The sequence below is a fragment of the Scyliorhinus canicula genome, chromosome 13 (assembly GCF_902713615.1).
Source record: "Scyliorhinus canicula chromosome 13, sScyCan1.1, whole genome shotgun sequence".
Classification (NCBI taxonomy): Eukaryota; Metazoa; Chordata; class Chondrichthyes; order Carcharhiniformes; family Scyliorhinidae; genus Scyliorhinus; species Scyliorhinus canicula.
This window is the reverse complement of record NC_052158.1, coordinates 156,328,449-156,353,665: the sequence shown is the minus strand read 5'-3', so window position 1 is coordinate 156,353,665 and position 25,217 is coordinate 156,328,449. Positions and strand designations below refer to the sequence as shown.

The 25,217-nt window shown below is 52.0% G+C and overlaps 1 protein-coding gene across 1 annotated transcript in view; it reads left to right on the top strand.

The window, feature by feature from the left end:
• The window catches only part of LOC119975671 (fibronectin type III domain-containing protein 3B-like), a 417,529-nt gene that overhangs the window by 374,301 nt on the left and 18,011 nt on the right, over nucleotides 1-25,217 (top strand). The window contains exons 11-12 of the mRNA XM_038815453.1: nucleotides 5,536-5,816; nucleotides 14,786-15,004. Of these exons, the coding sequence (XP_038671381.1) occupies nucleotides 5,536-5,816; nucleotides 14,786-15,004 (500 nt within the window). The remainder of the gene's footprint in view (nucleotides 1-5,535; nucleotides 5,817-14,785; nucleotides 15,005-25,217) is intronic.

Genomic DNA, 25,217 nt, shown 5'->3' with positions numbered 1-25,217 from the left:
TTTTTACGCAAAGAGTGGTGAGGCCGTGGAATGCCCTACCTGCAACAGTAGTGAACTCGCCAACATTGAGGGCATTTAAAAATTTATTGGATAAGCATATGGATGATAAGGGCATAGTGTAGGTTAGATGGCCTTTAGTTTTTTTTCCATGTCGGTGCAACATCGAGGGCCGAAGGGCCTGTACTGCGCTGTATCGTTCTATGTTCTATGTACATGGAAGAAAAGGAAATTAAACAATTCACGAAAATACATGAGAATACATAATAGGGCAACATAAGATATACAATGTAACTACATAAGCATTGGCATCGGGTGAAGTATACAGGGATGTAGTGTTAATGAGGTCAGTCAATAAGAGGGTCATTTAGGAGTCTGGTGACAGTGGGGAAGAAGCTGTTTTTGAGTCTGTTGGTGCGTGTTCTCAGACTTCTGTATCTCCTGCCCGATGGAAGAAGTTGGAAAAGTGAGTAAGCCGGGTGGGAGGGGTCTTTGATTATGCTGCCCGCTTTCCCCAGGCAGCGGGAGGTGTAGATGGAATCAATGGATGGGAGGCAGGTTCGTGTGATGGACTGGGCGGTATTCACAACTCTCTGAAGTTCCTTGCGGTCCTGGGCCGAGCAGTTGCCATACCAGGCTGTGATGCAGCCCGATAGGATGCTTTCTATAGTGCATCTGTAAAAGTTGGTAAGGGTTAATGTGGACATGCCGAATTTCCTTAGTTTCCTGAGGAAGTACAGGCACTGTTGTGCTTTCTTGGTGATAGCATCGACGTGAGTGGACCAGGATAGATTTTTGGTGATGTGCACCCCTAGGAATTTGAAACTGCTAACCATCTCCACCTCGGCCCCGTTGATGCTGACAGGGGTGTGTACAGTACTTTGCTTCCTGAAGTCGATGACCAGCTCTTTAGTTTTGCTGGCATTGAGGGAGAGATTGTTGTCATTACACCACTCCACTAGGTTCTCTATCTCCCTCCTGTATTCGGACTCGTCGTTATTCGAGATCCGGCCCACTATGGTCGTATCATCAGCAAACTTGCGTTGTTGCCCACATTGCAATGCCACATTGTCTGTAAAGTGCTTTGGCGCCATCCCATGGTGATGAAAGTCGTTAGAGAAATCCCAAATTCTTTCTGAAAACCCTCTCGCCTCGTCCTTGTTTCCGAGTGATAAGGTGAAGGGACACAATTGGTCACAAGTCATTGACTTTGGTTAATTGGATAAGTTGGGACTGTTTTACTTGGAGAGGAGAAGGCTGAGAGGAGGTTTGATAGAGGTGCTCAAAATCACGAAGGGTACGGGCAAAGTGGTAGGGGGGGGAAACCGATCCCATTGATTGAAGGATTGAGAATCAGTGGGAATAGATGGAAGGTGATTGGCTAACGAATCAGATCACGCAGTGGGGGGTTGTGATCTGGAACGTGCTCTCTGCGACAGGTCCAATCAAGGTGTTGAGGAAAGAATTGAATGATTATCTGAAATGGGAGAACGTGTAGCGCGATGTGGAGAAGGTGAGGATGGGATACCAGGTGAATTGTGCCTTCAGTGGACAAGCGCAGACTCACTGGGGCCAAATGGGCCCCTCCTCCTGGGCTGTCACCATCCTGTGATTCCGCGATCGATGGAAAATTTGGAGTAGCCACTTGGAAATGTTCCAGCGATGATTCTCGCACCTTCTGTTCAACACCTGGTCATAATCAAGACAAATCAGCGAGCTGGCGTCAATGGTGGACCTCTCGTTAAATCGCCAGCCTTTATCCCATTCTCCTGACGTCACTGCGGGTGCAGTGATTGACTTTGCAGGCCGTGCACAAAGGGAGGATAATTATTGTTAATCGTACGACAGATTTTCACGGGATTATAAATCTGGGCAGTGCTTCAAGGAATCTTGAAATTTACAATTAAAATACACTCACCAATGCTAGACACATGCAGACTCTAATTGAATGGATCATTAACTAAATTAGATGCAGTAAAATTTTGGTGATCATCTCAGAAGTTATTGACCCAATTTTCTTCCTGTTTTTTTCAGTGAAAATACGCAAACTGCTTTGTTACTTGGTCATAGAATCATACAATGATTCCACACAAAAAACCCCTTCAAGTAGCACACCAGGATAACTCGCAACAAGAAAAAATATCTCCTCATGTTTCCTCTGGTTCTTTTGGCTCTTAGGTTTCCTCCAGAAACCGTTTCTCCTTATGCAATGAAATGAAAATCGCTTATTGTCACAAGTCGGCTTCAAATGAAGTTACTGTGAAAAGCTCCTAGTCGCCACATTCCGGCGCCTGTTCGGGGAGGCTGGTACGGGAATTGAACCCGCCTTGGTCTGCTTTACAAGCCAACTATTTAGCTCACTGTGCTAAACTAGCCCCCTTAACCACCCTTTCAAAATATAAGTGGTCCCTTTAAGACGTACATATATACGTCCGTGCAGCCATCTTAAAGGGATCGCACAGTGTGTCGGTGAACAATTAGAGAGCAATCATTGCTTGACATCCCTCCTAACGTGTGTTGTGTTCTGCTGCTTCAGATAACACAGGCTGCTACTTGATGCAATCTTAACTAAAGGATGCTCCAGACTCTGAAATGAGTTCAACGTGTTTATTGAACTATTAACACAGTTCTCAAATGAGTTTGACTCTCTGCTAATCTGGCTGTAGTAACTCAGTCTAACTGTACCAGCTTGCTCTAAGCCACGTGCTGGGGCGTGATGCTGCTGATCAACCCTGTCTAACTCTCTAGATGTCTGTCTGTGGAAAGAGGCAGGGTGTGAGTGCCTCATCCCTTTTATAGTGTTTATGTCATGTCCCCCTGTGGTGATGCCACCTCTGAGTGTCCTGACTGCCCATTGGTTGTGTCCTATTCTGAGTGTTCATTGGTTGCATGTTTGCATATCATGACAACGTGTGGTGTACTGGATTAGACTCGCAGGCTCCAGCTACAGTCTGGTCCCTGTCCCCTTGTAGCCTGTGCCACCGTATAGCAATCGGGATGCCGTTTGCTTTCATAACCACCTGATCAGCTTGTCCACCATCTTCAAGAGCCTGTGTGTTTTTATTCATTCTTGGGACGTGGGCGTTGCTGGGTTGAGCCCGCATTTGTTGCCCATCCCTAATTGCCCTTGGACTGAGTGGCTCCCTTGGCCATTTCAGAGGGCAGCAGTGATGAATCAACCACATCACCGTGTGGGTCTGGAGTCACATGTAGGCCAGACCGGGTCAGGACAGCAGATTTCCTTTCCTAAAGGACATCGGTGAATCAGATGCGTTTTTATGACAATCGACAATGACTTCATGGTCATTTTTAGACTTTTAGGTAGCACGGTGGCCTAGTGGTTAGCACAACTGCCTCACGGCGCTGAGGTCCCAGGTTTGATCCCAGCTCTGGGTCACTGTCCGTGTGGAGTTTGCACATTCTCCCCGTGTTTGCGTGGGTTTCGCCCCCACAACCCAAAAATGTGCAGAGTAGGTGGATTGGCCACACTAAATTGCCCCTTAATTGGAAAAAATAATTGAGTAATCTAAATTTAAAAAAAAATTTTTTAGACTTTTAATTCAGGATTTTAAAAAAATTGAATCTGCCTTGGTGGGATTTGAACCCAGGACTCCACAGCATGACCCTGGGTCTCTGGATTACTATTACCAGTAGCACGATGCCACTGTCTCCCCTTCAGGTACATTTAATACACCCCAAATGAGTTATAGGAAATGCTTAATCGTTTATATGTTAATAGAACCGTCCGCAACTTCAGAATAGTAAAAACAAAATAAATGTTTACGTTTTGATTGGACACAGAGCACGGCTCTCGCAGTCGTTGTCATCAGCAATCAGCACCTCACTTCACTCAGTCGCCCTCACTTTACGTCCGTCTGACTTCAGTCGGACTGGAAGGAAACAAACTACTCGGATGGACATCGGCAGAATGTGACGACACCACAAGTGGGGCAGCGGTCAGCAACCTGTCTTGTGGGCCCCACTCAGCACCCACCAGGTGGGCTGCACAGGGCTGCCGGGTCGCAGGCTACCCATTGTTGCTCGACAGGCTTTCCAAACATAAACCCGACATCACCGGCTCCGGTTCATTTACATCGGTTTCACTTTGTGACTGAAATCAGGTTCTGGCCTCTGAGCCTTTGCTCACATCCATCTCTAACACATTGCCGAGGCCCAGGGCCCTGGCCAGTGGGGGGTGGGGGTGCTGGCCCATGTTTGTGGGCAGTTCTTGGGCTCGGCATTTCCTGATACGTGAGCCAATCAGCAAATGCAGAGCGACATCAGACTCTTGATTGGTCGAATCTCCTCAGAGCGGGAAAACACTGATCCAAAGCCATTGAGGTGACTCGGAGGGAGAGGCCGCAATGAAGGGAAGGCCGCATGAGTTTCTCAATCTCGATCCAGGGCTGAGGAGGACAGGCAGTAGCCGGACAGCCAGCAGCGAGGCGAGGCCGGTGAGCGAGGTGAGGTGCGAGGCACCAGTCTTTGAGGAAAGCAACAGGGTGACTTTACCCCAAACCCAGGGCTGGGCAGGTGAGGCCATAGCCTGGCACCCAGCAGCGAGGCGAGGCTGTCAAGGTGAAGTGTGAGACGGGGCAAAACTGGGAGAAGGGACAATACTGGGATGGGGAAAAACCTGCCATTGGGATAGAATAGGGGGTGAGGGGGAAAGCAGGGATGGGGGTAAATAGAGAGAGGCGACAAAGCTGGCATAGGGAGTAAAGCTGGGATGGAGATAAAATTGGGAGGGGGGCATAATGGGGAGATGGCAAAACTGGAGATGGGGGCAAAACGGGAAGGTGTGTTCTTACAAGTTAAAGAGCACTAAAGCAGTTAAGCAGTGACTAACTTGTGTATTTTTGTGACTTGCGCCTTTGCGTTCTGTGGGGTGAGGGCAGGAGGAGTATGATGTCATTGAGAGAGGGGCATGGTGTCATTGGATGGAGGGGCGTGACGGCATTGGAGGGGCACCTAAGAATTAAGGTGAGGGCCTTCCGTGATATCATGATTCTATATTACTAAATAGGAGTAGGACCTTCAGCCCTTCTTTGATCTTCGCACCACTTTCCTGCCTATCCCCGTGTCCCATGCTTCCTTTGGACAGAAAGCTAATCGGCCAGGAGGAGCTGAGGAGAGGTTTCACCTACAGCGAGTTGTTGTGATCTGGAGCGAACGATCAGCAAATTGAATTGTAACTTCTGAAAGGAAATTGGATAAATATTTGAAGTGGACAAGATTACGGGCAAAGAGCCAGGAGACTTCGACTAATTAGATAGCTCTTTGCTAGCACAGGAGTGATGGGCCGAATGGCCTCCTCTTGTATTGTAACATTCTATAATTCCACCATTATGCATTTGGGTTTACTTTGAATGATGGGAGTGTTACTTTGCAACAGGCATCTGGGTGGACTCACCATGCTTGCCAACATGTGGGGTCCTTCAGGATGTGTTATGATTTTGGGGCCGAGGTTTCTTTCTTGACCAAAGGCAGGTCTTTCCTGATCTCTGAACAGCGTTTTCTCTTTCCCTTTCTGCTCAGGCTACTAACCAGGCGGGCTCAGGTCCTTACAGCGGTGTGGTCACCCACACGACCTCCGCCTCAGTCCCCGCTGCCGTCTCCACATTCTGCGTCTTGGACGACCAACACCTGGAACCCTGCCTGACCACATCGACCACCTGCCTCGCGGTCAAGTGGGCCGAACCGTGCAGTAACGGGTCCGAGATCCTCTCGTACAGCATAGACCTCGGAGAGAGCCAGCTAACTGTCGACAGTGTCACGGCCTACATCATACGGGACCTCCTGCCAGACACCTCCTACAGGTAAGCACCTCGTCACAGAGCGTGGACCCTCAGCTACACACTCGAAGCAGCCGGTACCCTCTCGTGAACCCTGGGCTTGAATCAGGAGCTTTGTGTTGTATGAGGAACTCTAGATGCAAACTGAAAATAGCAGCAATTTTTAAAAATCTTTTTTTTATATAAACATCTTATTGAGGTATTTATGGTTTTACAACAACAACAAACTAAACAATGTACATGAAATTATAAACATAGTGCAAAAGCCGTCTTCTTCCCTCACAGGTCCCACCTTCACTAACCCCCTACTCTAAACTAACCTAACCCTCACCCCCCCCCCCCCCCCCCTCCCCTTCTGCTGACGATTAATTTTCCCCAAAGAAATCGACGAACGGTTGCCACCTCCGGGTGAACCCTAACAGTGACCCTCTCAAGGCGAACTTGATTTTCTCCAGACAGAGAAAGCTAGCCATGTCCGATAGCCAGGTCTCTGACTTCGGGGGCTTTGAGTCCCTCCATGCCAATAGTATCCGTCTCCGGGCTACCAGGGAAGCAAAGCCAGACCGTCTGCCTCTTTCTCCTCCTGGATTCCCGGGTCTTCCGACACCCCGAAAATCGCCACCTCTGGACTCAGTGCCACCCTTGTTTTTAACACCTTGGACATGACATCCGCAAACCCCTGCCAAAATCCCCTAAGCTTCGGACATGCCCAGAACATGTGGACATGGTTCGCTGGTCCTCCCGCACACCTTGCGCACCTATCTTCTTCCCCAAAGAATCTGCTTATCCAGGCCACTGTCATGTGAGCCCGGTGCACGACCTTACATTGTATCAGGCTGAGCCTGGCACTGGTTGTGGACGTGTTGACTCTGCTCAACGCGTCCGCCCAGAGACGGTCCTCTATCCCTCCTCCTAACTCCTCTTCCTATTTGCGTTTCAGCTCCTCGGCCTGCGTCTCCTCTGACCCCATAAGTTCCTTGTAAATGTCCGAAACCCTCCCTTCTCCCACCCACACTCTAGAAACTACCCTGTCCTGTATCCCCCTTGGTGGTAGGAACGGGAAGGTTGAGACCTGTTTATGTAGGAAGTCCCGCACCTGCAGATACCTAAACTAATTCCCCCTCGCAAATCCAAATTTCTCCTCCAGCTCCCTCAGGCTAGAAAAGCTCCCCTCTATAAACATATCCCCCATCCTCTCAATCCCTGCTCTCTGTCATCTCCGAAACCCCCTGTCCATCCTTCCCGGGGCAAACTGGTGATGATTACAAATTGGAGACCAGACCGATGCTCCCTCTGCTCCCACATGCTTCCTCCATTGCCCCCAGACCCTCAGGGCCGCCACCACCATGGGACTGGTGGAGTACCGGGCTGGTGGGAATGGCAGAGGCGCCGTTACCAATACCCCCAAGCTGGTGCCCTTACATGAAGCCGTCTCCATACGCTCCCATGCCGACCCTCCCCCCCACCTTCCACTTCCTGATCCTGGCTATATTCACTGCCCAATAGCAGTTACTGAAGTTCAACAGCTCCAGCCCGTCCTCCCCCCGGCTCCACTCAAGCATCCCCTTATTCAGCAATTTTTTTAAATCTTATTTCGTTTGTGGGATGTTGACTTTGCTGGAGATAAATACTCAGTTGTCGGGTGTGTTGGGGGCACAGGTCAATGGATTGATGTTTAGAAAGGGGATTGAGGGGTACCGCGATTAGGCAGGTCTCAGAAGTTGAGGTACAAAATGAGCCATGATCTAATTGAATGGTACAGCAGGCTCGAAGGGCCAAATGGCCTCCTCCTGCTCCTGTGCTTCATGCTCTTATGAAGACATTTTTTAAAATTGATAAACCAAGAAACAGGACCAAAATCCAGAGTGACCTGTTTAAGGCTCACAGTGAACAGCCACGATCTCGCCCAAAGGGCCACTCTTTACAAATAAAGGGTCGCCCGTTTAAGAGAGAGATGAGGAAAATATTTCTCTCAGGGGGTGGTGAAACTTTGGAACTCTCTTCCTCTTGCGCACTGTCCAGTATTTTAGATCAGCAATGCGACGCCTCCTCCGATTTCATTTCTTCAAATATAGATTTTTGCAGCTGGGGCTGAATGGATTGATTTTGCAATCCGGGTCACCAGGATCAGCATGGTTTGTTGGTGACTCTTCCTGCTTGCTTCCTCCTCTCCGTGACCTGGCCAGAGAAAGATGGTCCCCCCCCCCCCCCCCCCACCTCCTCCCGCCCACTGCCATGGAGAACTCACTTCCTATATTAAAGTGAGACAGAGCTTGCCTCCCTATGGTGCCTTAAGCGATCTCTCAGGAAGTCCCAAAAGTTTGTTGCAGGCAGTTAATTATCTTTGAAGTGCAGTCGCTGTGGTGAATGTAAGAAATGTGGCTGCCAATTTGCACAGCAAGCTCCCACAAGTAATACTGACTGGATAAACCGTATCTGTGATGTTGATTGTGGAATAAACGCTGAGCCAGGACGCCGAGGAGAGAACCCCCCTCCCCTTTGTGTGTTTTTTTGTCCCTAACGTGCAAAGAGCGGTTTAACATTTCGCCTGAAGAGCAGCGGCTCCGACAGTGTCGCACTCCCGCAGTGAAATTTTAAAAATATTTTAAATCACCATAGTCCCCTTTGCGTGATAGAGAGAGAGAGAGAGCTGACTGCTGATGGTTTAACCTGAGGGTCACCACACCACAGGCGAGGGACAAGTCTGCGAAGGTCGGGCCTTCACAGATAATCTCGGCCGGTACAGGAATTGAACCCGCGCTGTCGGCCTCGCTCGGCGTCGGCGTGCAGCTACCCAGCCAACGGAGGTAACTGACCTCCCTCCGTCCTGCGCTGGGAGTGTCTGCCTGGACTTTGTGTTGAAGCAGGGATCAGAGTTGAGAATCTGTTCACTGAGAAGAGAATGTGCGGCTCTCCGAGGTATGACTGACGCTTTCAATTGTTTCAAAACCGCTGCAGGGGTGAAATTTGGCAGGTTTGTTGCTTTTGTAACTAAAACAGGTTTTGAGGCAGCAAAGCAGGACCGCTAAAAATAATCTCGAACTGGACACCACTAGAGACAGATTCCAGGTCGAAGGAGAATGATTTCAGATCTCCCCACATGTCCCTCATTGAGGCCTCACGTCTTTAACACTGGCAGTGAATCTGAAAAGAAAATCAGAAGTGGGAGGTGCTCTCTTCTGGATCAAGAGATGACCTGTGGGCTCGGTCTCATCTTCTAGGCAGACGTCAAAGGGTGTTACTGCGCAGGAGGGCAGGGGGGACTCCTCCTGGATGCCCTGATCGCAAATCAGAAGACGGTGAGAGTTGGAAGTTTCGAGTCTGTTTCCTGTGATCGAAGTGAATGCAGCCTCTGAACAGACCACCATGTGGTGAATTAGCTGATCCCATTCCATAGAACATAGAACAGTACAGCACAGAACAGGCCCTTCGGCCCTCGATGTTGTGCCGAGCCATGATCACCCTACTCAAACCCACGTATCCACCCTATGCCACCAACAACCCCCCCCCCTTAACCTTACTTTTTAGGACACTACGGGCAATTTAGCATGGCCAATCCACCTAACCCGCACATCTTTGGACTGTGGGAGGAAACCGGAGCACCCGGAAGAAACCCACGCAGACACGGGGAGGATGTGCAGACTCCGCACAGACTGCGACCCAGCCGGGAATCGAACCTGGGACCCTGGAGCTGTGAAGCATTTATGCTAACCACCATGCTACCCTCCTGCTCCATACAGTGGTTACTGCGGAAGGAGCACAGGTTACCAACACTGATCATTTTCCGATGAGTTCTACCATTCCCTCCCCAAAGCCTATTCTACCGATCAGTTAAGGTCGTAGCTGATCTGTACCTTAACTAGATGCTGAGAGTCTAGGACGCGAGGGCATACTCTCAAAGTAAGGGATTGCCTATTTAAAACAGAGGTGAGGGGGAAATTCTCACTGAGCGGGGAACGTGTGTGTGGGATTCTTTACCGCAGAGAGCTGTAGAGGCTGGGCCGTTACGTGTGTTCAAGGCTGAGACAGACAGATTTTTAATCAGAAAGGGTTTTGGGGATATGGTGGCTACGTAGAGTTGAGAATGATCACATCAGGCCAGTTATGAACTCACTGAACGGCAGAGAAGTGATGGGCCGAACGGCCTACTTCTGCTCCGACGTCTTATGGGTATGGTAGCTTAGTGTTTACTGGGCTAGTAATCCACAGGACTGAAGTAATGATCCAGACGCACTTGTTCAGTTGGAGGAATTTAAATTCAGTTCATTAAATGAAATCAAGAATGGGAAAATAAAAAACCAGCCTTTGTAATAGTGAGCATAAAACCCCATCTGGTTCACTCATGCTCTTCAGGGAAGGAAATTGACCGTCCTTACCCGGTCTGGCCTACATGTGACTCCAGCCTCTTAGCTGACCTTTGAAATAGCCTGGCAAATCACTCAGTTCACAGTTCACTATCCTCTCGAGATCACAGTAAGAAGTCTTACACAGTAGTCTTGTGGATAGCTCAATGGTTTCACAGCTCCAGGGTCCCAGGTTCGATTCCCGGCTTGGGTCACTGTCTGTGCGGAGTCTGCACGTTCCTCCCCGTGTGTGCGTGGGTTTCCTCCGGGTGCTCCGGTTTCCTCCCACAGTCCAAAGATGTGCAGGTTAGGAGGATTGGACATGATAAATTGCCCTTAGTGTCCAAAATTGCCCTTAGTGTTGGGTGGGGTGACTGGGCTATGGGGATAGGGTGGAGGTGTTAACCTTGGGCAGGGTGCCCTTTCCAGGAGCCGGTGCAGACTCGATGGGCCGATTGGCCTCCTTCTGCACTGTAAATTCTATGATCTATGAACACCAGGATAAAGTCCAGTAAGAAGTCTTCCAACACCAGGTTAAAGTCCAATAGGTTTGTTTCAAACACGAGCTTTCGGAACACAGCTCCCCCCCCCCCCCCCCCCCCCCCTCCTCATTCTGTGCTCCTGGGGGAGGTGAACAGAGACATGGCTTGAAGATATGAAGGATTTAGGGAGGAAAAAGAGTGTGTCGGATGGAGACACCTCAAGGTGGCAAGAGGACACCTTTAGAACCAAAGACGTGCTCCCATTGTGGAGGAAAGGGGGCAGGCAATCTGTGCACAGCAAGCTCCCACAGCCAGCAATGTTATAATGACCAGACAATCTGGTTTAGAATTTGTTTTGCGGGTTAAAAATTGTCCTGGGCGCCAGGGAGATCAGTCCTGCCTCTTTTTCAATATTGACATGGTGTCTGTTTCCTATTCACCGAGGGCAGGTGGGGACTCAGTTTAACCTTTCATCCAAAAGATCAGGCAGCTCTCAGCCTGTCTGCACTGGAGTGGCAGCCTAACGTCCCTGTCCCTGGAGTGGGACTGGAATCTGCAGCCTTCTGACTGAAGCAATGACACCGGCAGAGACGCAGCTGACAGCCGAGCTTCGGGGGAACAAAAGAGTCACTTGCGGCCTGGCGAGGAGTGTGAAAGTCTTCTCTCCGGAGCTGGAGGTCGGCACAGAAGCTGCAGCGGAATCTTCAGCACTTCAGAAGCTGCAGAATCCTGCGCAGCAATCTTGCCCCAGAGTTAATCGCGGGCAGGATGTGTGTCTTAGTACAGATGAGGCCATCTTTTTCTCTCCATATCCTCAGCAATTCTTCCCAGTGCTCAGACTGGAGAAACCTTGCACGGAGAGAAGTGAGACGCTCTTACTACTGCCTGCCGAAGGTAGATGGTCCCGGAATACGTCTTGCAGGAAGTTGGTTGTTTTTTCCGTCGTAATCTCAGATTTCCAATGTCTTTCAGTCTTGGCTCCAGCAGGGGAAGACACAGCTGTGACAGTCTTTCCCGGAGTTGAAGATCATTCCTCTTCTGAAGCTTCCTCACAGAGTCCTCCGAGGGAGCAACAAGTTCCTCGGAATGTCCTGAGTTCTTCTCTTGTCATCCCGAAGGGTCGAAACGAGGAGTCTCTTCAGTCTTCTCTTTTAGGCCAGTCTTCCATTAAAAAGTCTTCAATGGATCCGATTCAGCGGAAATAAATCAAAGGCTGCTGTTGGGCCCATTTGGTGGGCTGATTCTCGACGGCTGCAGTGCCAAGATTCACCCACTTTTGGTCGGCACTTTGCCGGTTTTGTACTCAAGGACTTTCTCCCCTTTGAGGCCACACTTTAGTGGATTTCCTGCACTGGCGAGCTGTGCTTGCCCGCCGGTCCGGCTCCTCTCATATCGGGGCGCCACTTTGATCAGCTGCCCCAATTTCTACACCTGCCTCCTTTCAACCGCCTCCCGCTTTATGGACCCCCCCCCCCCCCCTCCCCCCTTCAACTCCCAACCTTCTTGTGACCCCTGGAGCCTTCCCCTACCTCCTCTCTAATGAGCACAGCACCCCCTCCCCAGGCCCGGACCCTGGCAGTGCTAACGTGGCACCTGGGCACCTTGGGAATGCTGGGTGAAAGTGGCGTCCGGGAGGCTCATTTATATCCTGATTTGGTTCACACCCAGATGGTGCCGGGCAGAGCGAATCACGCCGGGTCCGATTTGGAGCTGTTGTGGAATTCACCCGTTGCGCCCAGCGGGGAATGGTGCCCATTGTCTACGTAGTTCAGTCGCCCTGAAACCTGCACTCGGCTTCTCGGCTGTACTGTTAAAGTGTGGTCCCATTCTGCTCCTGATGATATCCTACCAGGTGCAGAAGAAAGCTCTCGTGTCCCCAGATGTCTTTCCAAGGACCGGGAATACTGAGGGGGATTTAATCCTCCAAGACTGTGACTTGAGGAGGGAAAAGTAGGAGTTGGAGTTGAGTAAAAGCTGTGGTTGTAAAGAAAAAGGACATGACAGAAATGTCAAGAACAAAGAACTTTACAGCAGAGGGACAGGCCCTTCGGCCCACCCAGCCTCTGCTGATCCAGATTCCTTATTTAGACCAACTGCTTATTGCCCAAACAATCTGTATCCCTCCATTCCCCGCTTCTTCATGTGTCTATCAAGATATATCTTAAACGTTGCTGTCGTGCCTGTCTCCACCACCTGCCCTGGTAACGTGTTCTGGGCACTCACACCCTCTACGTGAAAAACTTTCCCCGCACATCTCCCCTAAACTTTCCCCCTCTCACCTTGAACCTGTGCCCCCTTGTAATTGAGCCTTCCACCCTGTGAATAAGCTTCCGACTATTCAACCTGTCTATATCTCTCGTAATTTTGTGATGTGGAGATGCCGGCGTTGGACTGGGGTGGGCACAGTAAGAAGTCTGACAACACCAGCTCAAAGTCCAACAGGTTTATTTTGAATCACCAGCGTTCTGAAAGCTAGTGATTCAAAACAAACCTGTTGGACTTTAACCTGGTGTTGTAAGACTTCTTACTGTAATTTCATAGACTTCAATCAGGTCTCCCCTCAGCCACTGTCTTTCCAACGAAAACAATTCGAGTTTATTTAACTTCTCATCATCGCGAACACCCCCCAGACCAGGCAACATCCTGGTAAACCGTCTTTGTACTCTCTCCAAAGTATCCATGTCCTTCTGGTACGACCATAATTGCACGCATTATTCCACATTTGGCCTCAGTAAAGGTTTATACAACTGTAACATGGGCTCATTTAGCTCATTGGGCTAAATCGCTGGCTTTTAAAGCAGACCAAGCAGGCCAGCAGCACGGTTCGATTCCCGTACCAGCCTCCCCGGACAGGCGCCGGAATGTGGCGACTAGGGCCTTTTCACAGTAACTTCATTGAAGCCTACTCGTGACAATAAGCGGTTTTCATTTTTCATTTTTCAACATGACCTGCCAACTCTTGTACTCAATACCCCGGTTGATGAAAGGAAGCAGTAGGTAGACCTCCAATGGCGGTCATGGAGTGAGTGGTCACACATTTGATGGTGGATTTTTTTCGGTCCTTCCCCACCCGAATTGTGTGGTGTTCGATGACAAAAGGTGCATCGAGGGAATGTGATTCTCCTCTGGTGGGACTGGTTTATGGCTCACCGGACAAGGAGTGCAACGAGAAAGAGGCAGCAACCTGAGCAGGTGGAGCGACACAGCAGAAGATGGCAGTGAGTAAGGGGGGCAGCGCTGCCCGCCCAGTGGTCTCGGGGGCAGCTGGTGGCATTCCTCAACAGCAAGTTCCAGCAGTACGGGAAGGAGGCCTTGCAAGACTTGGCCAAGGTGGTGGAGCCTCTTAGGGCGAGGATTGAGCGCACGGAGCAGAGGGAGGAGACACAGGGTCTGGCGATCCAAAAGGTGGAGGAGACGGTGGGGGAGCACGAGGATGGGTTTGCCTCGCTGGAGATGGGGATGGTGATGAACAGTCAGTAAAGGCTGATGGAGAGGTTGGAGGATCTTGAGAACAACTCCAGGAGGCAAAATCTCTGGATCGTGGGGATGCCTGAGGGTATTGAAGGTGCGTAGGCTGCCTGGCAAACATACTGGAGAGATTGATGGGGGTTGGGGGGGGGGGGGGGGGGGGGGGGGGGGGGGGGGGGAGGTGGGGGCTTTGACCATCCTCTCAATGTCGACCAAGCGCATATGGTGCTGAGGGGGAGGCCGCAGGTGGGGGAGCTGCCGAGAGCGGTGGTGGTGACGCTGCATCGTTTCCACGACAAGGAGAGGATTGTGAGGTGGGCGAGGAGTGTTCCTGGGAGGAGAACGAGCTGCGTATTGATCAGGACCCGGGAGCGGACCTGGCCAAGCAGAGAGACAGGTACAGCAGGCTCAATGCCTGCCCTCTACAAGGAGAGGGTGAAGTTTAGGATGTTGTATCCCGCTCGTCTGTGGGTTACGCACCACAACCAAGAGTTTTATGTTGAGAAGCAGCAGTGGGTAGAGAAAGGATGGTTACAACAGGAAAAAGAAAATGTGATGAGCCTTTTTTTATACCCAGTTTGAGCTGGACCCCAAGCAGTGATTTGCAATGGTTTCACATGAATTCCACGCTGGTTTAATTTCTTATTGTGTAGTTAAGTTTGCAGAGCTTTACCCATTTTATCTTTTTATTTCCTTTTAGGATCAGGATTCGGGCAGTGAATGGAATCGGCGCTGGGCCCTTCAGCCAGGCGGTGAAAGCCAAGACAAGACCCCTGCCGCCAGCTCCTCCCAGACTAGAGTGCGCTGCCTCGGGCCCTCAGAGCCTCAAGCTCAAGTGGGGGGACAGCAACAGCAACAAAGTACTAACCACCGACATTGAAACTGTCTATGTGCTTCAGATGGAGGAACGGGGTGGAAAGTGAGTACAACTGGTGTTTGAAAGATCACAGGGGGATCTAATTGAGGTTTCCTGGGGCCAATATTTACCCCTCACCCAACATCTCTGACCAACGGATCATCGGGTCATTTAACTCATTCCTGTCTGTGGAATCTCGCTGTGCGAAAATTGGATGCTGCATTTCCGACATAATAACAATGAGTGTGCTGCAAAATCACGGGATTAGCTGGAGATTAGTTGTACTTTTCTTTGTTCTTTAGTGCAGGAGATTTTAGTTTAGACGGGCAGCATGGTCGGTGCAGGCTTGGAGGGCCGAAGGGCCTGTTCCTGTGCTGTACTTTTCTTTGTCCTTGTTCTCTGAAAGAACTTCGGGACATGCTGAGATTACGAAAGGAGCAGCAGAAATGGAAATCTTTTGACCATTTCTTTTGCCCGTTCATTTGGATACTTCTGAAGGTTCCTCCTGACAGCTCCTTAGGCAGTTCCAGTGAGGTTATGCACTTTTTACGCACATTCATATCCCCTTTTAACAACTCCAAAGACCTTTCCTAAAGGTGCCCCAGGACTATATCCAATGGGGTAATCTCTCTTTTCAAAAGGGTTACCCCACCTCACCAAAGGCCTCCACAAAGTGTAGACCTGCTCCTCCCAGGAATAATCTGCCCACATCGTGCTTCCCACTCCTGGCTGATGACAGTAAGATATGGCTGGAGGCAGCTGCCTCGATGAAACACATATGCACAAATCCTGACCCAGGCCCATTCCTACCCCCGCACAAGATGCGAGGTGCTGTACTCGCTGCAGGATTTTCTGGAGTCTGGAGAGGCTGCCCCAACTTAGGAGTAATTGCAGAGGATGGGGAGATGATGCATTCCATCGCAATTGAACCGGTCATGTCGGGAATGGAGCGCGTGCCACCTCCATTCACTGGAGGGTGACTCTCTTACCCATGAGGGAAAGTGAAAGATTTCCATCAGGCCTTTCAAACTCTTATAGGGAGGGATTCTCCCCTACCCGGCGGGGCGGGGGGTCCCGGCGTGACAGAGTGGCGTGAACCACTCCGGCGTCGGGCCGCCCCAAAGGTGCGGAATCCTCCGCACCTTCGGGCTACGCCGGTGCCGGAGTAGTTTGTGCCGCACCGGCCGGTGGGGAAGGGGCTTGATGCCACGCCAACCGGCGCCGAAGGGCCTCCGCCGGCCGGCGCGAGTTGGCGCATGTGCGGGAGCGCCAGCGTGTGCTGGCGTTGTCCCAACGCATGCGCAGGTGGGATCGTTTCCGCCTCGGCCATGGCGGAGGGCCACAGCAGCCGACACGGAGGAATAGAGTGCCCCCACGGCACAGGCCCGCCCTTGGATCAGTGGGCCCCGATCGCGTGGGGGCACCTCCCGGGGCCAGATCCCCCCTTCCCGAGGACCCCAGAGGCCACCCGTGCCACCAGGTCCCGCTGGTAAGGACCTACTCTAATTTACACCGGCGGGACCGGCAAACACTGGGTGGCCACTCGGCCCATCGCAGGCTGGAGAATCACCGGGAGGGGGGGAGGTGGGGCTGCCAGCGGCCGCCGACCGGCGCAGCGTGATTCCCGCCCCCGCCAACTCCCCGGCGCCGGAGAATTCGGCAGCCGGCGGGGGCGGGATTCACGCCACCCCCCAGCGATTCTCCGACCCAACGAGGGGGGGGGGGTCGGAGAGTCCCGCTCAAGATGTCCCAAAAGCTTTGCCGACAGTGAGATGCTTTTGATCTGCTTTTGCCAGATTTATGTAGGAAATGGACAGTGTTGGGGTGGTTTGATTCTGATTGCAGCTTTGAGTGGGAAAGTTGTCTTGTTTCTTTTGAATACTGACTTCTGCGAGAGTTCATCTATTTCACTTGAATGAATTCCTTTCAAACACAGTTTGTCTTCACAAACCCAAACTGGGACAAATTAATTGTTGCGAAGTGAGCCTTTTGTTGAAGAGTAGCAATTTACTCAGAAAAATCTATTTGTTAGAACACCGTGATTTGACTTTAATTGATTTCTGGGAACAGTCGGCACAGTGAACGGCTAGTTCAGCATTCCGTACAGGATCACTTACAAATGATATTGACGTAAAAAACACAGGAGCAATTTGAGCAATCAACTGCACACTTTAGCCCGAGATTGAACGGGAAGACGTGCACAAGGTCCTCTTGTCTGTGCAGGCCATTTGCTGATAGTTGTTTGAGGGCTGGGGCTGTCAGCCTTCATTGTTAACCAGCTCCAGTATAATTAAGCTCTGAAAGAGATTGTTCCTTTCTGCTTCCCCCCCCCCCCCCCCCCCCGCCCCCGCCCCCGCTACCTTTTCGTGACTTATTTCCCTGGTCGTTTACAATCCTTCCCACACAGTGATTACGTCCAGGGAAACAACTTGCATTTCTCTATGCATATAAAACTATGCTTTAACATAGCAAAAATGATCACAATGGGTAGAGTGCTGATATGTTTGAGCACAAGGGTCTTTGATCAGTCACTTGGGTATCTCAAACCAAACACAGAGCTGGAGACCCTGCCATGGCAGACCATCATACCAGCCTTCACCGAGTCTCCGAGCTGGCGCTGCATTTCCATCGTGTCTCATTTTTCTAGGCATTTCGGATCTGACCAGTAGAAGTTATATCCCCCCCCCCCCCCCCCGCCGGCTGTGCGCACTGACGACCTTTCACATTGAGCTTAGAGAGGAGATGGTTTGGTCAGACTGTGGGGCACAGCTAAGAGAACCTCCCCAGGTTCCACGTGTGGCTGGTGCTGAGTTACCTGGTCAAAGGTGGGGGGTGACACTCGGGTGCTCGGTGCTATTGGATAGGGGAGAGTGGGATATCAGCCAGGGTTCCAGCTCCTGATCCCTATCCATTGAGTCTTGTTGGTGTGTCCGGGCAAGTATGCATGTGCATGCATATAAATCCAAACATTGTGAGGGCATGGGGGCATGGCCGTGCATATATGCCTTTGTGTGTGTGCCTGTGTACATCAGTGTGTATGTGTAAGTGTGCGTGTATGTCTGTGTGTGTGTGTGTATGACTGTGACTATGGTGGTGGAGGGTTTGAATGTTTGTAAATGAGGTGCCAATCAAGCGGGGCTGCTTTGTCCTGGACGATGTTGAGCTTCTTGAGTGTTGTTGGAGCTGCACTCATCCAGGCAAGTGGAGAGTATTCCATTACACTCCTGACTTGTGCCTTGTAGATGGTGGACAGGCTTTGGGAGGGTCAGGAGGTGATTAATTCGCTGTAGGATTCCCAGCCTTTGACCTCTCTTGTCGCCACAGTATTAATATGGTTAGTCCAGTTCAGTTTCTGGTCAATGGTAAGCCCCCAGGATGTTGATAGTGAGGGGAGTGAGGGGGTTCAGCGATGGTAATGTCATTGAATGTCAAGGGGCGCTGGTTTGATTCTGTCTTATGTGTGGCATGAATGTAACTTGCTACTTGTCAACCCAATCCTGGATATTGTCCAGGTCTTGCTGCATTTCGACATGGGCTGCTTCATTATCTGAGGAGTCACGAATCGGGCTGAACATTGTGCAGTCATCCGCAAACATCCCCACTTCTGACCTTATGATGGAAGGCAGGTCATTGATGAAGCAGCAGATGGTGGTTGGGCCGTGGACACTACTCTGAGGAACTCCTGCAGTGATACCTCGGGACTGAGATGATTGACCTCCAACAATCACAACCATTTTCCTTTGTGCCAGGTATGACTCCAACCAGCAGAGAGTTTTCCACCTGATTCCTATTGACCTAGCTTTGCCAGGGCTTCTTGATGTCAAGTTAAGTTTCTTCTTTGTAGACTGTTAGCCAGAGGCCCTGGAGCTGTGTATAGAGCTCACACCAGCACTGCTATGTCCTGCCCTGGACTCTCCTGTTCAGCTCTCTCCAGCACATTCAGGTGTGAGATCCTGCAGTAGGTACTCTGACTATTTGTGTTTCTGGCTGTCTCTTTCTTATGAGAAACTGGTTCATCTTCACAGTCCTCTTCCCTTGCTTGACATCAAGTGTACATGCAGGGCAAGTGACCTGCTCTCTGCTGCTGCTTGTAGCCGGAGGACTGCATTGGCCTCATTTAAAACCGGTAGCTGCTGCCATCCAGAGTCCGGAGAATTGCCGGGGGGGGGGGGGGGGGCTGTTGGGCTCTTCTCCCACGACCAGGACCACCGTGGGAACTGTTGCTCGTTTTGGGTGAGTGTGCTTAACACTCACTTGGCTCTGTTTCACGTTCTAAGCTCTGGAGTCGCCAGGTGCCGTACAGACACCGTCACAAGTATCAAGGTCAAGTTCAAAGCAATAAAGCTGTACACCAATTAGTAAGTCCAAAACAATTAGAGTTTATTATAACACAATTATAATAACACTCACGCACACGCTAAAGATTAAACTTACTTCTACCACTAAACAACTAATACTTAGCTAAGAAGGAACTGCGAGGTCAGGGAACAAGGCCTTTGTTCTGGTCTGGTCTGCAGGCTTCGGATCACTATCAGTCGGCAAGGGTGTCAGTAATGCCGGTTTCAGGTAGCGGTCGTCGTTAGGCACTTACTTATTGGCGGCTGCTGCTCGACGGCTGATGTAGAAGACAGGGGTCTGGAGGCTGGAGTCGGAGGCCGGAGACAGGAGACTGAACCATGTGTGGGACCTCTCTTTTATAGGTCCCAGGGGGTCCGCGCCCCTTTGGGCGGGCTTCCTCACCTGCTGGGGATCGATTGGGCCTCTTCCCAATCGATATGGTTTGAACCCCCCAATCCTAGGGCTGTTCCTTGATCGCTGGGGCGGGTCTTAGGACTTATTGTCCTGGGCTTCACTGGCTCCACTGTGTCTGGTCTGCTACAGAATGTATCGATTGATACTTAATTTGTGTCCATTGTACCTGGGACTGGCCCGGTATCACCTCATTAATATGCTAACGGCTTTCCATTTACAACGCTGCCTGATCTCTGCAGCTGTCGGGAAACTGGTTTCTGCAATTGTCTCAATGCATAATTGCTTCTGCAAGCTGTTTGCTCTTTAACATGTCCGTTTTCCCTACACTCTTTGCAGTCTTCCATTTTGTGTTCGTTAATGGCCAGCTTAGATGGCTACAGAACGCAGCGACCGATCATTCAGCGACCCTCCCGACAGCCGCCCATGGGTCGTGACCTGCACTTTGAAAAACCTTGGGCGGGATTCTCCGACCAACCCCCCCCCCCGCCCCCCTCACCCCCCCTCCCCACCCCCACGGCCAGGTTGGAGAATCACCATGGGGGGGGGGCGGCATGAAACCCGCCTCCAACGCCGGCTGCCGAATTCTCCGGCGCCGGTTTTCAGGCTGGAGCGGGGATCACGTCGCGCCGGTCGGGGGCCGTTGGCAGCGCCACCCCCCCCCGGCAATTCTCCAGGCCCCGATAGGCTGAGCGGCCGCCCGTTTCCGGCCTGTCCCGCCGGCGTGAAATGGACATGGTCCATCCTGGCGGAACCTGACTTGTCAGCCGTCTAGCAGGGTCCTCGGGAGGGGTGCGGGGGGTTCCGGCCCCGTGGGGTGGCCTGGCCCACGATCGGGGCTCACCGATCTGCGGGCGGGACTGTGTCGTGGGGGCACTCTTTCCCTCCACGCCGGCCTCGTGTCGGGCTCCGCCATGGCCGACACGGAGAAGAAACCCCCTGCACATGCGCAGGAAACACGGCGATGGTTCTGCGCATGCGCCAACTAGCGCCGGCCCACGGCAGCCCTTCGGTGCCGGATGGCGTGGCACGAACCTCTCCGCCGCCGGCCTAGCCCCCGGAGGTGTGGAGGATTCCGCAACGTCCAGGTGGCCCAACGCCGGAGTTGTTCACACTGCTCTTGGAGCCGGCGTCAGGCCATCGCGCCAAGTGCGGGGTGGGGGGGGGGGGTGGCGCTGCCAACGGCCCCCGACCGGCGCGACGTGATCCCCGCTCCAGCCTGAAAACCGGCGCCGGAGAATTCGGCAGCCGGCGTTGGAGGCGGGGTTCACGCCCCCCCCCCATGGTGATTCTCCAACCTGGCCATGGGGGTGGGGAGGGGGGTGGGGGGGTGGGGAGGGGGGGGTGGGGGTTGGTCGGAGAATCCCACCCAAGGTTTTTCAAAGTGCAGGTCACGACCCATGGGCGGGTGTCGGGAGGGTCGCTGAATGATCGGTCGCTGCGTTCTGTAGCCATCTAAGATGGCCATTAACGAACACAAATCCCGCCCCTTGATCTAGAAGGACAAGGGCAGCAGACACATGGGAAAACCATCACTTGAAAGTTCCCCTCCAAATCACTCACTATCCTGACTTGTAAATTTATCCATCACTGTCACTGGGTCAAAACCCTGCAACTCCCTCCCTAACAGCACCGTGGGTGCACCTGCACCGCAGGGACAGCAGCGGCTCAAGAAGGCGGCTCACCGCACGCCACCTTCTGGTGGGCAACTCGGGATGGGCAAAAAATGCCGGCCATGTGCACAGCCCATGAAATGAATTTTTTTTTAGAAAATGATGAACGCGTTGCTGTTTGTGGGAGCTTGCTGTCCGTAAATGGGGTGCTGCACACTACAGCAGTGACAATATTTGGTTGGCTCTAAGGTGTGGTGAGGTTGTGAAAGGCACTATAGAAATGCATATTCTATCCTCGCTCCCGGAGAGGATGTGGAGAGCAGCCGTGGGAACGCCACAATCCCATTATCCCGATTTCCATCTATCCAATACCGAGCATCGTTCTCTGGTTCCATCTGAAAAATAAAGCCTGTCGTTAATATCTTCCAGAACATTGAGCTGATGGGGGAGGGGAGGGGAGGGGGGGGGGGGGGGGTGGGCAGGGGGAGGGGAGGGGGGGAGGCGAGGTGGGGGGTGAGGGGAGGGGGGGAGGGGGGTGGGGGGGGGGGAGATTTCACACTGGACTCGGTGCTAACAATAAACAGCATTGCAACCTTCACCCTGAGAGTGAGCTCGATCTGCACATCGGCTTCTCATGTTGCTGCAGTTAAAATATAATCACTGACACATCAATCGTTCCTAACCAGGGTGAGATGAATAAATATCATTCCGCAATCAGAGACAGGTTATTACTCCCAGCACAGCTGCATACGTGTTTTTTTTTCTGCTTCCAGAGAATATCTGATTGATTATTTTTGTGTTTGTCTTTTTGTCGGTATCCGTGATGCGCAGGGCAATGGTATTTGGTGAATGACGGGTTACGGAGAGACTGTGTTTATCAGTTTATGCTCTTGGTGAAGTCTCCTGTCCACTTTCTGATCATGTTTCCCCCCCCCTGTCCCTGGGGCACCATCAGAGGAAACTGCCCTCCTACCCAAAGTCTCGCTTTGAACAGCCCCTTGTTGACACCATTTTGGTGTTTGTACCTTGCTGAAGGTCTGCTGCAGAAAGCCAATATCAGAGGTTCGGATTAAGGCAGTGCGTCCTTTCCCAAGGACAGTTGGAGGGAGGCATCCTCCCCTTCAAATATTCTCCCTCCATCCCATCCTGTTCTTCTTCCACTCTCCCTGCTTCCTACACACTTTGTCCTCAATCCTTCCATTCCCTAAGAAATAGGAACAGGAGGAGGCCATTCGGCCCTTAGAGCCTGCTGCACCGTTTAATAAGGTCATGGCTGATTTCAGTCCACTTTCCTGAATTTTTACAGGGGCTGGTCTAGCACAGTGGGCTAAATCGCTGGCTTGTAATGCAGAGCATAGCCAGCAGCGCGGGTTCAATTCCCGTACCAGCCTCCGCGAACACGCGCCAGAATGTGGCGACTAGGAGCTTTTCACAGTAACTTCACTGAAACCTACTTGTGGCAATAAGTGATTATTATTATTCCTCATCCCTCGTTTCCTCCTCCTAACCTTTCATCCCACTTCTTCCCTTCTCAGCTTCCTTTTTTATTTATCTTTCCATTTCGCAACCTCTTGCCCCCGCCGCCCCATCACAATCCCACCACCAGTTCCACTCTCTTCATCGCCATTTCACCTACTCCCTCTCTTAACCTTCCTTCTCTCTCAATTTCAATCACACTTCTGTCAACCCGGCCTCTTTGAACCACTTTTTTGTTCAACTCTCCCCCTCTCAAGCCTCCTTACAGCATCCTCCTCCCTTCCAGGACCCCCATCCATCACCCCCACCCCAACTTCCTGGAGGCCCCTACTTACCTTCCCTGCCCTCTCCCACCCTTCAAACCTCCCCCCTCTACCCTCATTTCATGGGCATGGCCCTCCCTCGCCCCCTGACCCTTGGCAGTGCCACCCTGGCACTCAGGCAGCCTTGCACTGTGACCTTGGCACTCAGGCAGTGCTTCTGCCGGCTCGGAAGTGCCACCCAGAGACCTTGGCAGTGCCAAGGTGCCAACTGGACAGTGTCAAGGTGCCCACGTTACAGAGCGGGGCGGGGGGAGGAGAGCGCCTCCCTGCGCTAGGGAGAGACCCCCTGGGTGCCATTCCACCTGGCCCACTGATCGGCACCTGGATGCCGCCTCCCTGGGGAGGCCGGTGAATCGCGGGAAACCGGTGGATCCCGGGCCGACAGATCGTAAGTAGGTTTACGACTTACTTCCATGAGCATCATTCGGTCAAGTCCATTTGGTCCGGGTTTCCCACTCTGATACCTCGCGATGTGTCGGAGAATCCCGGGAGGTGTGCAGGCCGTCGGGGAGCTTGCTAGAGGCCCCTCCCGGAATCCTCCGACAGCGTTACGCCCAAGCGAGAGCCCAACGCCAGAGAGCCCTCAGTCTTTGCTTCCTAAATTCAACTTCTTAAAAAGAAAACTGAATTTGAATGAAGAAAGGTGAACCTGCCTTTCTCGCCAATTCTGTCTTCCTATTCTCCACCTTGCACACTCACATGGATTTTTGCAATTAAAGCCTCTCTCCAGGATAAGCTGTTATTATTGACCTTTTCTAACTATCAATAAATGTTGATATGACCCATTTGGATTCAGATCACAACTTAATTTTTGAAAATGAGACCATTGAAAAGATCAAATGCTCACTCTCTCTTGCTCATCTCTTATCCTTTACTCTTTCTTTCGCTCACTCATGTCTTCTCCCCTTCATTCATTCATCCCGTATCCCCTTTCTCTCTCATCCTTGAACCCCTCTTCCTCTATCCCTCACTCCCTCGATCAATTTAATCATTTACTGAAGTTCAGAAAATATAAAAACAAAAGCTGTAATGGATGTAGAATTAGGATCAGCCATTTCTCTTCACACTTTTTTGCAAAGACACAACCTCTTTTTTTTTTAAACTCAGCATGAACTTTGAAATTTATCTTCTTGTTTTCCAAAATTATTGGAAGATGAAAGACATTGGGCGGAATTCTCCGCTCCCGTGATAAATCGGGAAGGCCGTCGTGAACTCGGCCGAGTTTCACGACGGCCTCGGAGGCCGCTCCTCTCACCTTATTCACCCCCACCCGGGGGCTAGGAGCGGCGCTCCGTAACTCTCGGCCGCCGGGCCTTGCGTCAAGGCGGCACGCCGAGAATGACGCGACGGCGGCGCCTAAGTGACGTCAGCCGCGCATGCGCAGGTTAGGCGGCTCCAACCCGCGCATGCGCGGCTGACGTCACGACGGCTGGCGGCTCAAACCCGCGCATGCGCGGTTGCCGTCTTCCCCTCCGCTGCCCCGCAAGACGTGGCGGCTTGATCTTGCGGGGCGGCGGAGGGGAAAGAGTGTGTCGCCTTGAGACGCCAGCCCGACGATCGGTGGGCACCGATCGCGGGCCAATCCCCTCCTGAGCACGGCCGTGGTGCTCAATCCTCTCTCCGCCCCCCACAAGCCACAAACTAACCTTTGGTGCGCTGTTCACGCCGGCAGCGACCAGGTGTGGTTGCCGCCATCGTGAAACGGTCGCGAACGGCAGGCTGCTCGGCCTATCCGGGTTGGAGAATCGCCGCTCGCCGTTTTTCGCCGAGCGGGGGGTGGGAGAATCGCGGGGGGCGCCAGGGGGGCGGTCGTAAGTCGCCCGGCCCTCCTGCGATTCTCCCACCCGGCGTGGGGAGCGGAGAATCGCGCCCATTGCATCTTGGCATTTGACTGAATGGCACTGGGAGGTTATGCTCAGATACAGTGGGTACGGTTGCTGAGAAAGCCTATGGTCACTCTCTCCACCATCTTGTCGCCAGCTTGGCTCCTCTCAGCCTGCGCATAACTGCAGCCGGTATTGTGGGCGTTACCACTGCACTTCAGGAAGTGGTTAAAACTGCATACGTCCACGATGGCTCATGTTGTAGCCTCTAGGAAGCTGGCACGGTGCTGGA